Raw genomic sequence first — 24,592 nt, 5'->3', positions numbered from 1 at the left:
CTCATTATACTTTTTTTGCTACTCCTTTAGTAATTCCTTAACAGATCTACCCAATGGTTCTTTCTTAATTCTCATTCTCTTGGAAATTTCTGCTACCTGTGGATACTAATGACTACATCTTGGAGAAATTTTCTTTCATCTGTTGGCTTCGCTGACACTTCTCTCTGGCTCACCAACCACTGACCATTACTTACTTTTCCATTTCTTTAACTGTTTTGTCATCCATTGCTATCCCCTTAAGCATGACTCCTCAAAGGCTCTGTTCTTCAGCTTCTCCTCTCCTCCCTCACTTGCTTGGTGAACTCATTCTATCCCATGGGTTCAATAATCATTGTAACACAGTTGATTGGAAAACACAGTATGATTTGAGGCAATCATAACCTCGAGAGACTTATGTGAAAATCAGGTTCATTACAAGGGAAATGAACATGCCTATGGAACCCAGAGAGTTCACAGTACTACAGAGGTTTATATATTTTTGACAGTTCAATAAAAGCAGGAGACCACAGGAAGGGGGGAATGAAAGGTACAATAGTCCCTTCCAAAGGAGAGGAGCAAGGGGGTGCCACTTACTGTTCCTACCTTTGAGGATATAACACTTTAAGGGGGGTGTGTGACAATATGCAAGCAACTATGTACATATAAGATACAGAAAATATATCTGAGATAATGTCATTAGCAATAGGGGGACAAAGTCCTCTTGTAGAAGGTGGCATTTGGGAATTTTGAGGAAGATTAAAAATCCTAGAATCATCCTTCCCTTTTCCTTCTCACTCATCCCTTCTCACTCACTCACCACTCATTTCCTTCTCACTCATCCCCCTGTACCCCAAACCTAATCCATCAGTCACTGTCCTGTCAATTCTCCCTTCACAACCTCGCTGCAATCTGTCCCTTTTCATCCACTCTTCCAGCCTCATAGTCTCCCTCTTGGACTATTGCAGTAGCTTCCTAATTGGTACATCTACTTCCGGGTTCTCCCTTTTCTAATTCATCCTTCACACAACTACCAAAATAAGCCTCCTATTCACAGATACAGCCATGTCGCTCCAATACTAAAAAAAATGTTCAACAATCCCTTGTTGCTTCTAGGATAAAATAAAAACTCTTCAGCCTGGCATTTATAGCCTTTCATAATCTGGCTCCAACTTTCCTTTCTGGCCTCATTTCCCATAATTCACTTTCTTGTACTTCATTTTCCAGCTTAAATGGGATGCTAATTATCCTTAAACTTGATGTGCCATATCTGGTTCCCATAAGATGTCCTGTCTCCTGAACAAACTCTACCTTAATTGTACTTCTCAGCATCCTTTAAAGATCAGTTCAGTATCCTGAGGGTGAGGTTTATAGTAGGCAGACCAAACCACTTCCACTATCACCACCACTACTGCTCCCACTACTGCCCTTGATGTCTTCTTCAAGGTAGCTCCAGATTAAGTGCTCAATAGTTAGCTCCCCCCAGAAATTAATTCTAGCCTGGCCCCCTCAGCCACTGTCCAGGGGAGCAACACTTGTGGAAATAGGGCTGGCCCCAATCCCCATTACCACAAGCTTTGTGTAATAGCACTAGTAGCACCCCAAAGTAGTGCTTCTCTCTTGGGCCCCCAGGGCTGGCATTGAAGGGAATGATTCTTGTGGAGATGTGGCCTGCAATCTCCTCCTCCTGCCTAGTAGTGAATATACAGAGTGTCTTACTGAATACTAACAGAGGTTCAGTGGAAACAACTTTTATGGGTTCCAATCCTAACCTGCCACTTTCTATTTGTGTGACCTTTGACACAACTGACTTCATATTAATGGGTTTCAGGTTCCTCATCTGTAAAATGATTGGGTTGGACTAGATGGCGCCTCTGGTCCTTTTCAATTCTCAACCTTTGCTCCTATGCAATAAGACTTTATTTCAAGTGATTTTTTTTTTTATTTTTAAATTTTTTTTATTGCAAGTGATTTGAGCTGTACATTTTTTTTACTCAGCCACTTACCCCGACCCCATCACCACCATCAGCACCAGCACCACAACAGCCCACTGTGGACAGACTCCATTTGAGGTTCCTGCAGAGAAAGGGCCTTGCCCTTAACTGAGGCAACTAATGTGGAAGATCTCCACTGTCAGTGGCCACTTTTTTCCTTGCCTTCTTCAAGATGAAGGATTGCCCAGCTTTTGAATCTGATTTTTATTCATACTTGAAAAACAGGATTCTCATTTGGAAGTTAGCTTAGTTTCATTTGTTTGATAGCTTCAGTTTCTATGAGATCAAATGAGATAAAGCCTGTAAAAATTCTTTGGAAAGTACAAAGTACAATTGCAAAGGGCCTCGATAACAATCAGCCTCCCCCTCACTCACCCACCTCTCACCCCCAGCTGAGAGCAAATCTCCCTCTGTGTTACCAAGGCTTCTTTCCAATTTCCTCAACCCCCAAATGATTAACATGGTCATGTAATGAACATATGTTGTGCATGTGAGAAAACCACTTTGGACCTCTGTTTGAAACTGGTTGTATTTAAATGTAAGAAAAATGGAAATTAGGTGGCACGGGCCATGGAAATGAAATGTTTTCTCCTCAATAAAGATTAAAAAAAGAAAAAAACCCACCTTTGCATGTTTTTTCTGTGTTCTCCCCCCACTCTCTTCTCTCCCTCCCCTTGTTTTGGTCTTTTTTCTGTTTCAACCATTAGATTATAAAATGTCTTCAAAGGTTAGTTCCGTTTTATCTGTCTGTAACACAGAGTATGGTCTGCACCCATACACCCATAAGGTCCATAATCTATGTTGCTGGATGGCTGTAGGGATGCACTGCCCTTGCTGGTCCCTTTGGAGTTGAGAAGGCCATGCACCAGATGTACACAACTCTAATTTTAGGCATTTCCTAAAGGCATTTTTTTCTGAAAATTAGAAACACAAAAAGACTGGTATTATGTTGCTAGCTTTTAGTACAGGGCATGGCATATAACATATGGAAAGCACTTTGAAAACCTTAAAGTGCTCTATAAATGCTAGCTATTATTACTATTACCATACAGGACGGTATTAATAAATGTGTTTTGAAAGTACTTCATCTTTCCTCTCTGAAACAATTTGTTATGGAAGGAACAGTCCAAGATATTTTTTTTTCATGAAACCTTCCATGATTAATAACACTAGTAGCTCATCTTTCTTAGCACAGTGATATGGCAAACTCAAGTATTCTTCCACCTATTTTTACAGGTGAGGAAATGAAAGTTAGGGAAAAATTAAATGACTACCCTAAAATCAAACAACTGGTAAGCCATAAAATAGCGATTTAAACCCAGAACTTTGGGGTTGGTGGGTGGGATAAGGCAGGGGGAGAGCTTCTGTGCATTCCCAGAGGCCAGGCACATAGCAGGGGATGGGCACAAATTAAGTACTTAATGTTTGGTGACTTGACTTGGTTTCTAAAGAGGTATTAATAAAGAAGTATCTTTCCATTTTATTGCACTCACTAGTTAAGCCTAATTCTACGCCACCCTCTCATGTATGCTTCAGTGATCTGTGATCCCTGCTGTGGGTACTCCCTTCACTGGAGCAGATAATATTAATCACTGTGTCTTCTCATACCGGGCAATCCTTGTTCATTGTTGTTTAGTCATGTCTGACTCTTTATGACCCCATTTGGGATTTTCTTGGCAAAGATACTGGAGTAGTTTGCCATTTCCTACTTCGGTTCATTTTACAGATGAGAAATACAGGGTTAAGTGACTCGGCCAGGGTCACACAGCTAATGTCGGAGGATGGATTTTAACTTCCTGGCTCCAGTCCCCTCGCTGCCCTGTTTTAACTTGTATCTTTACAAAAATCCCCCATACAGAATCCATCCCCCTCTTGAAGGCCTGCTCTGAGTTGGTATACTATTCTTTTTCTATTATTATTATTATTATTATTATTATTATTATTATTTTGCTGAGGCAATTGGGGTTAAGTGGCTTGCCCAGGGTCACACAGCTAGGAAGTGTTAAGTGTCTGAGGCCAAATTTGAACTAGGGGCCTCCTGAATTCAAGGAAGGTGCTCTATCCACTGCGCCACCTAGCTGCCCCTATTGGTATACTATTCTAATGTGGTACTCAGGCCACTCACATACTTAGTATATGACCATCCCTGCTTCCTTTTTCCAGTCATACATATCCTAGACAGTGCCATTTATGCCACTTCTTGTTCAGGGAGAGGCTATACTATCATGCTTTTTCTTAAATCTTATTTTAGAATTTTCTCCACAAATTATATCTATGAAAAGGTAACAATAATAAAATTTACATAGACATTTCAGATTTGTAAAGAGCTTTTAAAATATTATTTCATTTTATCTTCACAGTAATTCTTATTGTTCCCGTTTTACAGATGAGGAAACTAAGTCAGGTAGAGGATTAAGTGACTTGCCCATGGTTACAAAGACAGCTGCTGCCTGAGGCTGGATTTGAATCATGACCTTGTGACTTTAGGTCCAGTGTGCTATCCACTAGGTCACTGGGTCAGAGAACAAAATATTCTGTACTTTGCTGTACATGAATTCCATGGTATGAAAGGTGGTTAATGAGTCTATTTTTCTGTAGAGACTAAGTAATTTGCAATGCTGGATGACTGAGAAGATGTTATAACTCTCCTTCCTTTTTTTTGGTTTTGTTTTTAAATTTTCATTTATTTATTTTTTATAGAACTTTCTCTTCTTAAAGGAGAGAATTCATTCTCTTTTGGCACCCATTAAAAAAAAAAGATCATATGAATAATAAAATCCTGAGACATCCTATGTCAAAAAGAGGTACAGGTCTAGCCCTAGGCAAAAAAAAAAGTTGTGATGATGACTGTTTTCAATGTCCCTCCCTCCATTTTCCTTCATCCCTATCCCTTAACTTAGGCATCAAGGATCCCCTTAGGCTATCCTTCAAAATCTCACCATTACAAGCAGCAGCCTATGCTATTGAGCTTTCCCTTCCTCTTGAATCAAACAAACCTGTATTCTTGTAGGGAAATGTGACTTTTTTTGCACTTTGGGAATTAACTGTGTCTCAAGTAATAATACTCAATTACTATAAGATAGATCACTTGAATTGGGGTCAGGAAAATCTAGTTTCAAATCTTGCCTCAGACATTCTAGCTGTGTGATCCTGGGCACATCACAACTTCTAATGTCTAAAACTATGATACCACAATATTGTGATTTTGAGATAATAGAAACCATTTTAATGTATCTGCTTGGGATAGTGAAAATATCGCTGACAATGAATGGTCTGGAATTCAAATCCAGATTCTATGATCTACTGTGTACATCATATATTGGATAAGTCACATTACCTTGTCACACTTCAATTACCTCATCTATAAAGTGAAAAACTATAGCTCCCACAGAGCTATTGTAAGAAAAATTCTTGGTAAACCATAAAACATCAGAGAAATTCTCCTTTAAAATGTCAGACTTATGATTTCATTGTTGTGATAAATTTTTCCACTGACTAATATTGAAAAAGCTCTACGCCTTAGAAAGTCCTTGGGAGTTGCAGTTTCTGAAAAAATGCCTAAGACTGAAACTAAAAATGCAGATGAGCCTCTCTGATTTTAGGTAAGACAGTCTTTGGGTGACAATTTGTCCCTCATCTGGCACACAGTCAAAGCATTTTCAGTTTAGTAAGACTTAAGGATGATGGAAACTGTAGATCTAATGAAGTCATCTAGTCCAAGCCCCTCATGACTATTGAGAAAACTTAATCTCTCTGGATCCTGGGAAGTTAAGTGACTGCTCACCATCACACAAGCTAGTAAGTTCAGTGGTGGATTTTGCACCGAGGTCTTCTGATCTGAAAGAGCATACTCTTCAAGAACACAGGTCAATGCATGGTGAGAATGGGTAAAGAGATCCAGTGGTCAATATTTAGAAATGACGGTGATATAAAAACAAAAGATTGATCAATAACAATTGAAGGAGGAGGAGGAGGAAGAAAAGGAAGAGGAGGAAGAGGAGGAGAAAAACTTTGCTTCTTCTCTAAGTTACAATGAGGTATCTGAACTGGATTTCACTGGAATATAAAAATGTGAACTCTTTTTAGACAATTTATAAGTCCCTTGCAGCTCTAAATTGTGATTCTTGTTTATCTTATAAGGTTAAAAAAAAAACACTTTACATAGATTATTTGATCTTCACAACAATTCTGAGAGGTAGATATTATTCATTGACCCCATTTCAGAGATGGGGAAACTGACGATGGTTTATCTAGAGCTACATAGTTCTTAAGTAGTATTTGAATGCAGGTGTTCCTGTACAAGAATAGCATCTATCTACTATCCTCTGGCAAGGGCATGTGAAGGAGATGAGGCATATCACAATCCCATCCTGATTGAAGTAAAAAAATGGATTGATGGATTGGATCCAGAGAGCTCTAGTAGAAAAATCCCAAATTCAGCTTGAATTAACATTGTCATCTGGGGACAGGAGGGAAGAAGCAGTTGTCAAGTCATTAATGGCTTAGGCTAAAACTGAAGCAAATGTAAGGTGGGATAGATTAGAAAGTTTGGGATAGTCCCACATAGTCTGGGACTTGGCAGATTCCCTTTATATTTTGATATTTTGATGCTGTGAGCTTTTCTACTCTGTTCCACTGATCTACTTTTCAATTAATATCAAATAGTTTGATAATTGCTTTTGAAAAATGGCCTTGCTAAAGCTCCCTTCATTTCTACTTTTCTTCTACCTTTGGGAAGAAAAGAGCCTATCATTGAGTGAATCCACTCTGTCCACTTGATAAAGTTGTAAGGGATAATTGATAAAGTTGTAAGGGATAAGCTTTTTCTCCCTTTAGACTTTGAATGGGTGTATGAGAGAGAGCCTTTGAGAGGCTGTGAAGTTGGGAATAATCTGTTGGACTAGCAATTCCCTTCCAGTTCTCCATTTTGATTTTCCTTTTCCTTTTATAATGATGAGTGGGATTCTAACTACCTTGGTCATCCATTTTAGTTGAAATTCTCCAACTCAGTGTGTGTATTTAAACAATTTGAGGGACCTGGCAAACTTCTGTCCTCCCTCCACTCCTACATTTCGAGAAATGTGGTTTAACTGAAAAAGCAGTAGACTAATGAGCTGAGTAACCTTGAGCAAATTATGAGTGTGTGTGGGGAGAATGGTGAGAGGGGCTGAGATGTGAGGGAGAGGAAAGAAACAAATATTTTTAAGTACTGTGATGACTGCTTTACAAATATTATTTCATTTGATCCTGTACCTATAAACTCTAGTCCTGGCTCTGTCCTGAACCTTAGACCACTGTTTTCTAGTTGCCTGCTGGTGAAATATAGCTATTTTCTTCTCCCAGACTAATATTTTTGCCTTAGTAAATTAGGCCATCTTTTGTCTTACTTCTTACCTAACCCTTAACTATTGAATGGCATTGAGTCAGACAAATCGAGGTCTAGGAAAGATCTTAATTTAGAAAGGTCAAGGTCATCTACTCCACCTGGGCCATGCTTGCAGTCATGACTTTGTCTTGATGACTCTGGAGGAGAAGGTAAGGCTGACAACTTTGCACCACTTTGCTTACTCAAATCCAATTAGCACAAAAGTCAAGACATCACTCTTATGATGTAATTGGTCCTCTGAGAACTAAGGATGAACAGCAACAACAAACAATCACCTAAAAAAGAAAACCTAAAGACCACACTTGTGGTTTCTGGAAAAGTTAAATCTCTTTCTTTCAATATACCCAGTTTCTCTTTGTACTGATAACTAGACCCAAGTTTCATAACATTATGAAAAAGGAAAGAGATAAAGAAAAGGAAATTGGAAAAAGAGAAGTGATACCATTTTGTTTCTGATATTTATCTACAATCTAAGCTGCTGGTTTCAGGTCTACCCTTAGCCCTCTGAAATCATGAAGCCTTGTCAGAATACCCAGCACATTTTGAAGAGAGAAGGGGACATACTTATTACAAATGTAAGAGTTTCAGAATTTTAGTCTCAGGAGCATCAGAGGAATATTACCCATGGTAGTCAATATTATTCATTTCTTTCTCGATTGTTGAATTCTGAAATCCCCAAATTAGTCATAATGGAATTAGGCAGAAGGGGAAGATCCTACTTATTTTATCTTCATTTTACAAAGCATAGTAGTTAGAGCATTGGATTTGAAAGTAGGAAGGCTCATTTTCAAGTCAAATACCTGATACTTCCAGTAATAGGATTCCATATCACATATTTAAAAATAGATTCTGATCATCTAGTCATTTTACAGATGGACAAACTGAGTCTCAGAGAGATTGAATGATTTTCCAAAGTGTTTGAGCCAGAAAATTCCAATCTGTAAGAAAAGCAATTAAGATAGAGCTCCAGATATATTCAATTTATTAAGGATATTGTTGATTCCTAATTAATTGGGTCCAAGATCTTCAGGATAGGGTTTCTCCCCTTGGATTCAAGCTACCTTTATAAACTTGGTAGAGTACTAAAAATAGAAGGAAGTATTAATCAGTGAATAGAAGTGGGGAATTATATAAGTGTCCATCGGTCATAACTATTTTATCAACAAACCCTTAACAGATTGTGAGATCTTGCACAGGTCATTAGCTCCAGGACACCTCAGCAAGGGCTTTCCAAAGGTCATAAGACCCTTTCAGCAATGTCTAAGGGCCTTCTACAAGTCAGAAGCCCTTAATGTTTGACAACAGTATCCTACAATTCAAGGAAATGGTGGGTTTGAGGGAAAGGTCACAAAGCAAAGATCACAAGATGGTAGTGATTCATAGGGATGAGGGGATATTGTATCAGTAAATGAACCTTCTTATAGCATGTTGCATGGTGGGCTAGTACAGCAATTACATTCTTTTTACATTTTTTAACAATATGAATCTAACTTATAAATATAAATAATATAATAATCAATACATGGATTAATCATTCATAATTCCTATCCTAACAGTATTAACATACATAGCTATCTTAAACTTAATCCTATTCTGCTTAATTCACTAACACAATCACTGATACTCATCAAATCATAATAAACTGAATCAATACTGATTAATGTGAGTAGGGGCTATCAAAATTATCATCACAAATAGCAGAGATAGGATTAGAAACCTGGTTCTCTGGCTAGAGATCTAGAATCCTTTCCTACTCACCTAACCTCAGTTTCTTCTGTAAAATGTGGATAACAAGAACACTTAATACGTGCCTTGTAGGTTTGCAAGCTTAAATGAGATAATCTACTTCAAGCTTGAGGCTGAGCTCTTTTTAAGTGATGAAGATCAATTATTATTACAAATGAAGCAACCAAAGCTTGGACAAGTGAGTTACACAACCAGTTAGTGGTGAGAGCCAAGATTGGATTCTAGATCTATTGGTTCCCAGGTAAAACCATTCCTTCAATTGAGTTGGTTAATTTGTCCTTGAGAATACGTCTTATCAGTAGGTATAGCATTGAGAGGATACTAAGGCCTCAGTGGTACTGAAAGCAATCTTTAAATATTTAAAGGAATAATGATCACACTTTCCAGAGGAAATAACCGAAAAACTGTGATAGGGAGACAGATTTTGGTGCTCAATATGTAGAAAAATCCACAAAAAAATTAGGGCTGCTTGAAAGTGATGTGGGCTTAGAAGTAGTAAGTTTCAATTCCCTGGAAGTGACTGCTGTGAGGGTCTCCTTAGGGAGATTCTCTTTCATGTCTCTTCCAGCTTTTTGGATCTGGAAATGAACCCTGTGAGCCTCAGGAAAATCACTATATGCTGAAGATAGACTTGAGGGTCCTTATCCTAACTGCCACTGACCAGTCAAGTTCCCAGGGAAAGGTGATTTACATTGCTCTTCAATGCTCTAGGGTTAACTTGGAATGATTGGAATATCTTAATATATTGGAATAGTTTTTCTAGTGCTATGGCATGAGATAACCGCCATGATTAACAGCTGATATTGAGTGCCAGCTAGAGTTTTTAGAAAGTTCTATTTATTAAAGTGATATAGTAAGATCAGTTGATTCAAACATCAGCCTTCTCCTTAAAAAGTCTATAACACACTTTGCCACATAAAGAAAAGTGCTCTCATATTCAGAGAACTTATGTGGCAAAGTGTGGTTCACACTTTCTGAGAGTTCTTTTATTGGAGTCCTCAACATGTTCTCCTTAAGTATGGTGTAGCTTTCATGCTGGGGACTTTCCTCTTTTCCTTTTGTCTGTCCCAGTGCAGATCCTGATGTCAGTTACTGCTTTTCCAGAGAAACTTAGAGGGCACTGATGAAAAGATTCAAATCCCATAGCCTTTAAGAGTTCATGAAGTCTTCCCCTGGCCCTGTGATGAGAGGAAGGGGTTGAGTCATGCTTTCTTCCACTTCCAAGAAATTCCTTCTCAGAGGTTTAATTGGAATTCTCTCTCCTCTATACTGCCAGGGTATCTCTGATTTCAACCAGCTTCCTGATCTTTTATGGAGCCCCTCAGCCAATCTGAAGAGATTTCCGTCCCAGCTGGGATATAATTTCCACATGATAAGCAATTATGATAAATTCTCTGGAATAAATGTGTCAGAGCATATCACCTTCTCGCTTTAAGAAGGATCTAGGCTGAACCCTTTACATTTGGATCTGGGAATCCATGGGGAAAGGAGTGGGTCAGGCCTTCTGTTGATTCACCTGAAGTAAACTCGGAAGAATTCACTTATCTTTGAGCTTTGTACCTCTTGTTAGACAGATATCAGCATGCTTCTTACTTTGATGAGGGGCAATATTAGAGAACCAGAGAAGATTAGACACTTGAAAGATAGAGAAAAGTTGTCACTTAGGGGGGGAGGGGGGTAGTGATAAGAGGCAGAAAGAAGAGACTAGGGATATTGAAGACAATTTCTCTGATTTACAGTTTTGTCTATGGTTGGTCCTTTTTACCTTTAACAGTGAGAGTGTAAAGAAAAATTAAACATAGACTTATCTTTGTTATATGAAGAAGCAGTTCCAGGTTCATTGCTTTTGAGCTATATGATATACACTAATCACAGGATTTCTGAAGCTTTTTAGAGGTGGCTGGCTTGACGTTGGGAGCTTCCATAAATTCAGGGATCTCTCTACAAAATGCTAAGGATTTTCTCATTGCTCATTGAGGATCTTTTGAAAACAAAGCAGCATTTTTATCTAGGTTCAGCTGAGGCCATGAATACCACTAGTAGGCCCAAGGTCTTGGAAAGGGAGGAAGAAGAAGGAGTAGAAAAAGAATGAGTGAGAAATTAGGAGGACAGATGGAGAGAGACAGAGAGATAAAGAGACACAAAACAGAGAAAGATAAGAATTAGAGGCATGTAGAAAGAAAAAGTGGGAGAAAAAAGGAACTGGTACTTAATAAATGTTTATTGAATTACCTCCCCAGTGGTGACCTTGTTGAGCAAGTCAATTCTGTGGGCATCAGTTTCCTTAACTTATAAATTCCTTATATATCAGGGGATTAGATCCCTCAGTTCCTGTTTTATAACAGAGGTTTCTAAATGGCTACTTTTGAATTTATAAACAGAAATGTATATGCTATCAGATTCTCAATTGAAAAAAAAAGTAAGATTAGGAAATCATTTTCCTTTATTTCAGAATTGGATTTTTTCCCTCTAGTTCTCAGATCATTAATGAATATGAATTTCTAACATCAGATTTGATCTTTCTTTAACAATTCACTTGTGACAGTGGAAAGTTTAGGGACTGAGGCCAAAATACTAATCACTCATGCCGCCCCTGGGTTTTTAATGTTAATACTACTTTTTGCACAGAATCTTCAATGGAATGGGAGGTTGGAAAGACAAATTATTCTGGAAGTCTGACCAGGAGAATGAAAAACCAAGACTTGGCAATTTACAGATTGATCATGTATTTAAGAGTTGTAGAAGATGTATGAAAGATCATAAATTGAAGAGTTGTAGAAGAAAAGGTCACTAAATTGCTCAGGGTCCTGGGTTTTAAATTTGCTTCCACTATTAAATTGCTTTAATTCTTCAAGTTTTATCTGAAATAGGATCAGTAATGCCTAAACTCTATCTATCCCAGATATTAATGGGATGTTTAGCTTGTTGTCATCATGGGGTACTTAACTTTTTTTGCATTTTTTAGGGTTTGGGAGGCTGCAAAGGAAAGCGTGGGAGAGGAGAGGTATTAAACCAGCTACCAAACTGAATATCTACAGAGCGTTGTGCCGACCTCATTGTACTTCTGTGAAACCTGGACAGTATACTAGCACTTTGCCAGGAAATAGAATCCTTTCCATTTAAATCATATTAAGGAGATTCTGAAGATTACCTGCAGGATAAATCTAGACCATGAGGTTCTTTCTCAAATTGCCAAACATTCTCACTCTATTTGGGAGAGCACAATTCCAGTGGGTTGGCCACATTGTTTGAATGCCAAAAAACCTATTTTATGGAGGACTCACACAGGGCAAGAGCTCCCAAGGTGGTCAGAAAAAGTGAGACAAGGATACTTTCTAGTCTCAAGAACTTTAGAATTGATTGTATGACACGGGAGACAATAATACAGGACTGCATCATAGCATACCCTCACAGAGAAGGTCTGTGCTCTACCAGCAAGCAGAATTGAATTAGCCCAGAGGAAATGCCAGATGTGCACAGTAAGAGAAGCTACCCTAAATGTTCAAACATTCTGAGCTTGCATTGGTCTCATCATCCACAATTGGATATACTAACTTGTCTCTAACATAATGGTGTCATCTTGGTCCTCTTTGAGAATAGACAAAATCTGGAACAATCTGTAATTATTGGGACTTTGCCCAATGTACTCTGGGGAGGTAGTTAGTGCCCATCTAGCTAATCCTATTGAATGCATGTCAGTATTGAGGAAAATGACTTACACTACTGGATAAAGCAAAGGCACTGTTCTAAGCACATCTCTGTTCTCAAGGGCATGGTTTCAGATTAGGAATACAGCTTTGGAGCTCTAAATTACCTTATCTGGTCTCTTATTTCACAGGTAAGGAAACTGAGGGAGAGGAAGGATAAGAAAATGCCCATCATTAGGTTGTATCTGGACACCAGCTTTGATTTTAAAGGACTGGGGAGGTTGAGTTTCATTTGGGAGTAGCCAGGTGGTACTGGGCCTGAAGTTAGGAAGACTCAATTTCCTGAGTCCAAATCTGGTCTCAAACATTTACTAGTGTTATTACTCTGTGTGAGTCACTTAACCCTATTTGCCTCAGTTACCTCATCTGTAAAATGAGCTGAAGGAGGAAAGGCAAATCCCTTCAGTATGTTTGCCAAGAAAATCGCAAATGTGATCATAAGAGTTGGACAGAACTGAAGTGATGGAACACAAAAAGTTTACATCTGAGCTCACGTGCTTATTTTAAAGGATCTCAGGTTTGAGGTTTCATAGGTAGTTTTCCTTTTGTTTTCTAGCATGATCAGAAAAGTCCTTTCTTTCCTAGATAACACAGGCTCAACATTAGAAATTAAGATTCTTCATCCCTGAAGTCAGGAGGACCTGAGTCCAAATCTGGCCTCAGATACTTAAACACTTCCTAGCTGTGTGACCCTGGGCAAGTCGCTTAACCCCAACTGCCTCAGGGGAAAAAAATTAAGATTCTTTAGGAATGCTTAGTTCACTCTACCTGAGATAATGAAGTGTTATATATGTCAGTTGTTATTAATTTTAATGGTTACTTATTAATTTTAATGATTACAACTAATGGTTTAATTATTGAACTAATAAGCAACTTAGCACTTCCCACCAAGTTTAGGTGAAGACTTTCACATTCTTCACAATCTTTTATTTAGATGCCATTTTTGAGGAGCCTTAGCTGTGGATGTAGCAGGCTTCTCGATTGTGTGCTTAGCCTTTTTTCATCCCTGGGTAACTCCCATGGCTTATTCACATTGACCTTTCAAACTTCAGGTTTCTGGCTCCTCTTGGCCATTATACAAAGAAAAGCACCACTGATGGTCCCTAGGGATTTTTTTTTTTTTTTTTTTTTAACAAGCATACATTTTTTATTCTCTTCAACCTTCTCCTCTTCTCCTCCCCCACCCTCAGCATTAAGAAGAAAAACCTTTGCAATAAATATGCATGGTTAAGCAAAACAAATTCTCACATTGGCCATATCCCAAAATATGTTTTATTCTGCATTTTGAGTCCATCATTTCTCTTTTAGCAAATGGGTTGCATGCTTTGATATCAGTCAACTGGACTGATGGGGTTGGCCATTCCATTGATCAATTTTTAAATTTTTCAAAGTTGTCTTTACAGTGTTGTTACTGTGTTGTAAAGGGCTAAAACTGAGCAGATGCACTTAATGCAAGATAACCTAGCACTTGAGGCTAATCACCAATTGGACAATTCTCTATTAACTTATGCTTGGAGGATGACCCTACTCAACTCTGTGCTGGCTTGATCTGTGGGTGTGGACAAAGAAAGGGAGGGGAGATCAGAGGGTGGAGTAGGAGAAGCAGGATCTTTCTTGAGCAGTGGATAGAGAGAAAGGAGTTGTGTAGATTCCTGTATCTAATCCCCTGATGGTGATCCCAAAAGGCCAAGAATAAAGACTTTTGCTTATCCTGACTCCAGCTGATTCTAAGATATCCAGGGTATTAACGTGGGCACAACACTGTGTAAATTGTTTGCTTAGTTCTACTCATTTCACTTTGTATCAATTCATGTATCTTCCCAGGTTTCTGGGAATTTATCATTTATCATTTCTTACAGTATAATAATTTACTATTAAATTCATATTCTAAAATGTGTTCAGTCATTGAGTTATTTTCTTTTGAATTTCTTCTGACTATCCCTTCTTGTACTTTCCTTTATACAGGGTAGTCCAACTGATCTGTTTTGGAACCTTCTTTGAAAGGAATGCAGACTTGCATTTTGCATTCAAGATTTAGAAAATCTCCTCTATCCTGGGTCCTATGGTTGCTATGACTCCAGGAGAGTCTGTGACCAATGAAGTTGCACGGCTTGACCTTCATGGGCTGTAAATACCAGGAAAATGGTGGAGGATTTGTTAAATTATTTGAAGATATTATAGTGTGGTAAATAGAGAGCTGGCTGGAGTTAGGAAGATTTGTTCTTAACGCCAGCATCTGACAAATAGTGGCCCTGGACCATGTAGAGACAGTAATCTCTCTACAAATCTCTTAAATTATATAGGAATTGCTAATTTGCATTTGGGGAGAAAGTTTTTGCTAATGGTATCTCTCATACCATTTTTGGTAATTTCATATAACATGTATGGATCTTTCCCCAAAATATATATGTATATGTACATGTACTTATATACGCAAATATTTACGTATACACACATATACATACAGTATGTGTATCTGTAGGTGTGTGTGTCTCCTTATTATAAAATGTATTCCAACTCTATAGGATATAGATTAGTTTCTTTTTAAAGTCTGGAAGGACACCTTTTATCATCTATATTTAGAGAAAGTGACAGGTGCTGACAAATGGTGAAGAGTCATTATGGGCAGACTTCATTTATAGCTGTCATGAACAATTCTCTGGTGGTTTTCTTTAAAGGCACCATGTTCCTCTTCCAGAACAAAATATATATAATTCCTCTGTGGTATTCCCTTGTTTGGAAGGAATCCATGAAACAAATATGAAAGGAGAAAACAGTCCTTTCTAGCTTTTGAAGACTATTAAATGACTTAATGATTTACTTCAAAGCTTTTATTTCTTCTAATTCTTGGAGGTCTGCCCCACCCCCACCCTCAATTTAAGTCTATTCAACCAAAAGCTTTGTGTCTGAGAAATCCAATCTACAATCAAATATTACTAATATGCACATTGATTTTTAAAATAACCAATTCCAAATAACACTTGGGTGAGAAGGGGAGTGGTGCAATACTATAAAGTTATTAAGAATTTAAAAAAAACTATCTGTTTAACCAAGAAAGCCATTTATTTAAAATTTTAGTTGAAGAAGGGAAAGGAATAAGCATTTATGTAGCACCTATGATACGCCAGGCACAAAGTGATTTTTACATATATTATCACATTTGATTGAAGCTGGAGATTGTGAAACTCTTGTTCATCCTTCAGAGGGAAACTTAAAAATCATCTCTACCATGAAGACTCTAACAGAAGTAAACTTTGCCTCCTCTAAACTCCTTAGCACTTTATCCTGGTGATTTGCAAATGATAGCACATATTAATAACATACTGTGTTATGGGGCTCTACAAAATCTTATGTTAAAAGGAGTTCTTATAGTTAAAAATGTTAAGAATAACTTAAAAGCTCTTGAATTTTATCCCTGTAGATTTTGTTATTCTGATGGCTATTAAGCAAATCCTTTAAATTTTTTGGGGGGGACATGTCAAATGAAATTTGTTGAGTCATTCTAGCCATATATGACTCTTTATGACTCTATTTCTGGTTTTCTTGGCAAAGATACTGAAGTAGTTTGTCATTTCCTTCTGAGGCAAACAAGGTTAAGTGAAGCACCACATAGCTAGTAAGTTCTGAGGCCAGGTTTGAACTCATGAGGATGAGCCTTTTTAATTTCAAGCCCAGTTCTCAATCCATTCTGCCACCTAGCTGCCCCAAAAGGGAAATATATTGCCTTTTACCTTAGGATAATGTAAAGAAAAACTTAATTATGGTTGAAGAACATTTTGAATAATAGAGAAAAACCAGGAAGGTATTTCCTTGACTTGTCTTATTGATACTAAGATGGATGAATTGCTATCCCATATCCATAATCTTATAAGGAAAATAATTTCATTGGTGACTCTTCCTAATGTCTAATAACTTTCACTGCCAAAAAGTTTTTTTTTTTCCAAAGTGTAACTCTTTCACAAGCAATAAAGTTCATTTCCTTCTGTACTGTCTTTATTTTCAATATTTTTTGAGTGTCTATTGTTTGCAAAACACTGTTCTAGGGAAAAGTTGTTTTTTTACTACAATGGTAGTCACTATTTTGATATTGGTTGGGGTTTACATCCCTCCTTTACATTGCTCACTTGCAATTCGGATTATTCAGAGACTAAAATGCCAATATTCAACCACAGTACTCCAGCAGAAGATGGGTTTTTGTTTGTTTGTTTGTTTGTTTGTGAGCAGCTTATCAACAAGCATTTTTTTTTTGGGGGGGGCATACACTGAGCAAAATCCATATAAATTCTAAGAATGAAACGTTCCCTACTTTCAAGGAGTTTAGATTTGCTAAAAGTCAGAGCAGTTTTACAAATACAAGCCTGACTTCTTCCTATTCACTCTTGGGCTCATCTCTAATGCTTGACAATAACTAACTAAACAAAGAAATTGATGAACTAGCTTACTGGACTAGCCCTCCAAATGCATGTCATATTAAGGATAACAGGTATTTTTCCTCCACTGGATATTTTCTGTACAATTAAACTAGTTTCTTTTGAATAATCCCAGATCTCACTGAAGAGCGCTTCTAATATTCCCGCACTTGAGGACACTAGTACAGTATCATTTATAAAATAAGAACATCTGGAGGACTTCACCACTGAGAGGAAATTCCTCTTCCATTTGGACTAAATATCCTCCATGATGACTGCAAACACTTTTGGCAAGCATAAATCTCCTATTTTATAACTTCCTTAGGGTTAATATTTAGAGGATTGTGGAGTGAAGCTATTTTTCTAATTGCATTTACCAAGAATTTTAACAAATCTTATTGAAACAGAATTTTTAAAGGCTGCATCTGTCTTGCTCTACTAATAGTATCATATAAACAAAAACAAAAATGGAATTTTGTGTTCTCTGCACCTGTTAGTTAATTGTGTGGCTGTAAAGATGTTGTCTAACTGTGAAATTTTTTGGCAAAAGCCTGGTGAACTCTTTAAAACAATTTTTTAAATCAAAGACAAAATGTGTAGGTTCATTATCATAGATTTTAAAAGATTATAAAGTAGACACAGTGTTAGTTACTGACATTCTTAACCTTTTTTTCTGGATAGCAACATCATCTTTTGTATTTCATCCAACTTTTTTTTTTTTTTGGAGGGGGAGTATCTTCTCATTGAACAGTCTTATAAATCAATTTGTTAATGTTTTCAACACTAAGTAACTTCCAGTACAGATTACTTTAGTGTATACTTGGGTTTGATTTGTCCAATTACTTATCCTGACTTCATGTATTCCTTGTATAACATTTGGAGCTAAGATGCTTCTGCTGCTCTTATAATGAAAATGGAACAAATATATTCTATTTACCCCTTAATGATTAATATACTTAAAGCCTGTCTGCAAGTCATCAAAATCACAAACAAATCCTACATATATATGTATGTATGTATGTATGTATATACACATACACACACATACATCCAATAAAGGATGGCTAATGATGTCTGAATAGCAATTATAAAATTATTGGTTGGACCTTCTCATATCCAATTTAGGATATAGCTGCATTTTGATGGATGACATTACTTGAGACCAAATAATACTAGTTGCTTTATCATTTCTACCTAGATTCTGTTTTCTAGCATTTAAAGAATGCTCTTTAAATATGGTCTTCAAAATTCTGGGTCCCTCCTCCTAAGTACAAGATGATAACTTATAAATGGGAATGTTACATCATGACTACTATATATGCTATATATTTTAATTTTTATACCTTGCTTTTTAACTGCTTCATAAAGGGATATAACATTTGAGAAATATTAAGAATCTTCTAACTTTTTATCAAGGCAAAATTGCTTCCTCACCCCACCCCATGTCCTGCTAATGGATGAAACATGAAATTCAATTTCTTGGAAATATCTATATGTTCCCTTGGAACTAACTGAACACATGTATAAAGAATTTTGATGAGCACTGAAATGCTTTTTTTTTTCACTTCTTGAGTTATGCGAAATAATGCATATTTTAAAATCTGATATTTGAAGTGAAGATTTTTTCTTAGTCTACTATCCAAGAATTTTTGAAAATTATTCATGAATCTTATAAACCAATTAAATTTCTCATCCCAAAAGGAAAGCATATTCGTTTGGAAAATTTGACAGTACCTGAATCTTCTTTTAGCATCCAAAGTCATCTTTCAAGTCTTCTCTCAGATTTTCAGCCACGTGTAGTCAGAAAACTCACCTTTGAGTCATTGCCTGGAATTTTCTCAGGCATGATTCAATTGGATTTTGTTATTGGAAACATCAAGGTTGGTTGTTATTCACGTGGCTCTAATGTAGGATACTCTCAACCACAGAGATATATGTATCGTTAGTACTTCCTCAAAGAGTTAAGATTTCTGTTGACAGGTTGCAAAATATCACTGTTTCCAGATGTAAGTTACCTGTCCTCTGCTTAAAACTGAATCTTTTAAGATGCTACTCATCAGTCACCTTCACTTGCATTATTCAGGTCTTATTAATCTGAAGAGTACTTTCCAAGTGTGTAGAAGTCAAATGTAACTAAAAAGCTGAGGAGGATTTTCTCTTTAAAGTTAGATGAGATAGGGAAGGAACAACTTGAGAGAAAAAAAATTGTGAAGGATTCTATTTGGTATCTTATTTCTGAGGATTAATTTCTGGTACCAAAATATTCCCATTTTTGCAGATTATTAATAAATATTTTCTTGAACATAAAAAGGGTTTCAGTTAATTTTAAAATGCATTTGTTTTTCATAATAAAAGCTTTTACATGATTTTCTGTAAAAGTGTGTTGTTCTTTTGGACACTTTTGGACATTTTGGGCATTTGAAATGTAGCTATTACAAATCACTCTCCTAAAAAGACAATACTATATTTATACTAAATATACAAATGCATATTATTATAAAATGCATTTGTGTATTATGAAACCATCTGGGAACAAATTTTGCAATTTATAGAAATCTCTACATCTACATTATAAATAATCTATTTGATCAATCATTTCCAGTTTTCAAAAGGATTTTTTGAGGACACACATAGTGTGCATGTGACCACATAGCCACATATTTGAAAATAAAAATGAATATTATAAACAGATTTTAAAATACTTGAAGATGATAATTTTGATATATATATATATATTTCTATAACAGACTTCTTACTGTTATCAAGGATTTGTATTGAGCTTTATATAATGCCTCTTGGCTCATTGATTTAATATTCCCTTTTGGGATGTTAACAAATAGGCATTATTGTTGTTCTCAACTCTTTGGCTAATAATATATTACAAAAAGAAGAAAACAAATAGGAAATTAGATTAGGATTCAAATTCTGACAACTTTTTTTTAACATCTGAAAAATCAAGTCAAGTGATGTATTGTTTGTGCTGTGGCTCTTGAATGTTTTACAAGATTGACAGAAGTAGGCAATGCAAGGATAGAGTAATAGATTGTTAGTGTGTTCTATTACCTCTTCTTTCTTTGAAAAAGCAAAAACAAAACCCTTTCGGAATCTTTAATTTCACTCTACAATTATTTGTGACTTTTAAGAAAGCACTAAAAGTTTGGAAAAACCATAAATGTGAATGGGGATCTGATAGAATGATCCACAAAGAATAGGAATCAGAAAGGGCAATGGTTTTGGGGAGGTTTCATTGTCCATATTAACACTCAGAAGGAATTGTATTTTGGAGGGGAAGGGTGAGAAGGGAAACCATTACTAATGGTGTTACTCATAGGTAGTTTCCAGCTTCTACCTATATTAACATGTTTGAATGTTAATGATGTGTTGGTGACAACATAAGAAAAAATTCAGTTCATAAATAATACAAAATTGGGTTTTTGAAGCAAACAGGGTAAAAAGAGGTCCATGACTTCATGAGGAAATGTGCATGCACTTTTCACATTGCAGGTGCTTGTTTTAATCTAGTATCTTCATTCTGGAACTGAAAAGTGGTGGACAAGAAAAAATCCATTCAAACATACCTTTAACTAGTAACTTAGTAACTAGAAAATCCAGAGTTGGAAGGCAAAAAGCTGTTTGATTCTTCCTTGTTCAGAAAAATCTAACAATTAATTAGCACTTTTGTTAACAATTAATTTAGCTCTTAAACTCAAGCTTCTTGGGGATGTAACCCCTATAATCATAGTCACATTCCTTTTTCCAGAAGGATATGCTACTTTCTTCAAAGGGATAAAAAAGTTTTTGTTTTATATCAGTTCCATCTTTAGTTTAAAAAAAAAAAGGAGCTGCTATTAGGCAAAAAAATATTCTAAGTAAGGAGAGCTTGTCTCCATCAAAAATTAATAGTATGCTTCAGTGCAGAGAGAAAGAAATGGCTCTATGGGCAAAATTCAAGTATGAGTGACCAGTTTTTTTAATTGTAAAGTAGGTGCAACATTTTAAAAAATGTTACAGCACTGCATGACCTGTAATGCTCACAATATTTACATTAACTACTTACATAAAACCATAAAAACTCTAAGAGAGGAAAAAAAAAAAAACCTGTATGGACTGAAACAAACTACTCCTAGCACCCACATCAATGCCATTACTAACCAATGAAATTAAGTGCACAAAAATACTTTACATAGTCTACTAATGTAAAGTATACATTGGTGAGAAAGTACAAACCTAATTAATTTAAAATGTTTAAAAAAAAAAAAGGATTGGTCAATACAAACTCAGTTTTAGGACAGAAAAACAAAGCTTTAAAAAAAAACAACAAAAAAACCTAAATATAAACATTCACACAGGCACCCACACTCCCACACAGCTACACGCATCCACACACACACACATGTGAATCTGTGAATAAAAACATCCGTGAAAGACAAAACAGCAGAAAAGCAGGCTGGTACGGAAAATGGACAACATTAACTTTAAACATAACAAACACATCAACTTGTAACAAAAAGTGTCAACTAAACTACACAAAGAATCACTTCACATGAGTTTGCATGAAGGATCATGGCAAGGCTCCCTGCCATTACATAAAAGACAAAATGAACCTACCCAAGAGAAGGAAGGATTCCTGCCTCCAGGCCACTGTAGCTTAGTGTAGCTAATTGCATTCCATCAGGTTTGAGGAAGTGGGGAAGGGAAAAGGGAGAGGGGGGAGGGATTTGAGGGAAAAAAATGAAGAGCTAGGCTATGTGAGACACCAAAAGTCAACCCAGTGGTAGTGCTGTGTGCTGTGGCCCGAGGAGTCCAGGTTCAGAAATGACCGTGGGACTCTTATTTCTTGGATCAGTGGAACTCCTTGGCATTACAGAAAGAAAGAGCATGGGATCTGAGATAGATGTGGGAAGATGAGCAGGGAGGATTCCTATGGATGCTCAGTGATCAATTATCTCCATGCTCACAGCAGCATGGGTGTTAACATCTGAACATGCTACATACTCATTTGCTCTTCTAGCTAAAACAAGAGTATCATGTAAATCATGGCTCTTAATGGGATCATGTGTTTTGGTGGAGAAAACATGGTGGTTCCAAGAATTAAGGAAGAGTAGAACCTTAGGACCCTGATTCAATAGGCCTTGAACCTGGTCCAGGCTGGAGGAGTGAAACTTATGCTCTGCTGCCTGGGAGATGGGGTTGTACCACCACCACAAAAAATGTGAAGAAGACAGAAAATTATGTTGTGCTACATTTCTTATTAATTTTCTTGTACTTTACAATGGCTCACAGTTTTAGGTTTGTATATTTGTAGTGTATTATTTCCTCTCTACATTTGTGTTTCACATTTTTTACTTAATATAATATAAATAATTTGGTTAATAGATTTAACCTGCACATTTCAGCCACATTAATATATATAAGAATCTGTTAATGGTATAAATAATTCTTTAAATAAAATAAATCTGATATGTTACATAATACTGATAAAAAATTACCATTGCTAATAATTTTGTAAGCCACCTTAATGACTGGTTTAGTAATACTGTAGGATGGATATGAAAATCATTTTGATGACATATGTATGTTTTTGTTACTATAAAAATCAAAATGTATTTTGTCTTTAGTGGATAATGATTTCAAAATGGAGCCCTTGCCTCCATGTATGTAAACAGGATGTTTTATCAGGTCAGATAATGTATGCTAATAAATGTAGTTTTGAGAGTCAATGGTAGTGTATCATATAAGTGATGTAGTTCAATAGGTGGCTATGAAATTTTAACTACAGAAATGGCTGAATAAAATAGTCCATCTAAGATTTTTTTTTTTATAAAACCTATTCTACTTTAAAACTTAGGTAAAAAAAATATGCAACAAATGGTTGCAGTTTTTGAATTCTTAATTTAGACCTGTGAGCCCACATCCCCTTAGGAATCTGCAAGGTTGCACTCTCCTACAGAGACCCGAAATGGAGTACAGTACTTCCAGGCAAGGTTCATTCTAAACAGACAATATAAATGAACACTCAGTGGTGTGAAGTGTATGTCATAATTAAGGTATTACATAATCATGCCTTTTCTCTGCTGTTAAATACAAAAACAGCATCTTTTACATTATCATATAAAAGCATTTAGGCTGTATTTTTATTTATCACTTTACACTGGTAGTCTCTGGTATGTGTACTCAATAGAAACCAAAGAATTTTGTACACTATTTTTTTGTACAATAAAAGATAAAGTGTGCATCAGGTACGCTTGTACATGACAATATCGTACAATATTTACAATTCAGATATCACCATGAAATTCTGTATTATCTATATACACAATGAAAATTTCTCAGAAACATTTGGACTATTTCTTATAATCACAATTTTAGTATTATAGAAAAAAGGTTTTCAGTAATCACTTGATGCCTTGTTATTGTCATCTTCCAAGGATTTTGATTAGCTTATCCAGCACTCAGTAATCCTTCCTGATCAGAGAAAAATGGTACCACTGTTTCATTTAGCACCCGGTAGTGGTGACAGCTATCTGCCTTGCCCTAGATACTGATATAGTCACTGTTATACCAATACCTATCGGCAGATATATGTGCACGTTCCTTTTGATAAATACTGGACCATCAACAGAGACATTCAATGTTATCTGGAAATCTTCCTCCTCTTGGGTTTTGGAGGCTTCACTTGTCTATCTCCCTGTGGGATTTGGTGAACCTGAAAATGAGGAAATAAGAAAAACTTAAGAGGTCATAAATACCATTTGATTTTGGAAAAAGGCCCATTTGACAGTAATGGGCCCAGGTTGGGGTTTTTGTTCACTCATCAGCACACTCGGCTCTCTCAGGGATAAGTTCTCTTTCTCAATATCTGATGGCCTATGGTCAATGGTCCCAATTCTGTGTGACCCTGGGCAAGTCAATTAACCTGTCTGCCTCTCATTTTCTCCTCTGTAAACTGGAAGGACAGGGTCGGGTGACCAATGTTGACTTCCTATGAGCCTGTGATTTCCCTAAAGTAACAGTTGTGCTCACAGCCAATGGAACCCCAGAATGAATCTCAGAACAGCAGAAAAACGAAGGGCTGAACAGAGGATTAATAGCGTAAACACAATATGCTGCTATTCTCTGAATGAATTTAGGACATAAGAATGCCTTCAGTTGTAGGTAGGCATTTTCACCTCTAGAGATCAACAGACTAATGATTCTGTTTCAGTGTGGAGAATGCATAAATTTAGTAAGTGAAAATGCTTTATTTTTTTATTGCTTCATCTTACATACTGTAACTGCTGAGAAAGGCCAAGGTTTATTAAGGAATAAACACACAGCAACCCAGGGAAAGGTGGTTCACTAATTAGAACGACGAGGATGTAAAGCAGAATGCCG

The 24,592-nt window shown here is 36.6% G+C and overlaps 1 protein-coding gene across 23 annotated transcripts in view; it reads right to left on the bottom strand.

The window, feature by feature from the left end:
• Positions 1-23,330: 23,330 nt before the first annotated feature.
• The window catches only part of MBD5 (methyl-CpG binding domain protein 5), a 395,786-nt gene continuing 394,524 nt past the window's right edge, over positions 23,331-24,592 (bottom strand). For all 23 annotated transcript variants that reach the window (XM_074302143.1, XM_074302145.1, XM_074302141.1 and 20 more), the window contains one exon: positions 23,331-23,924. In XM_074302143.1, the coding sequence (XP_074158244.1) occupies positions 23,853-23,924 (72 nt within the window). In that variant the 3' untranslated portion in view covers positions 23,331-23,852. The remainder of the gene's footprint in view (positions 23,925-24,592) is intronic.

This window comes from Sminthopsis crassicaudata, chromosome 3, assembly GCF_048593235.1.
Source record: "Sminthopsis crassicaudata isolate SCR6 chromosome 3, ASM4859323v1, whole genome shotgun sequence".
In the NCBI taxonomy this organism is placed as follows: domain Eukaryota; kingdom Metazoa; phylum Chordata; class Mammalia; order Dasyuromorphia; family Dasyuridae; genus Sminthopsis; species Sminthopsis crassicaudata.
Note: the sequence above shows the minus strand (reverse complement) of the source record. Positions and strands in the feature narration are given on the sequence as shown.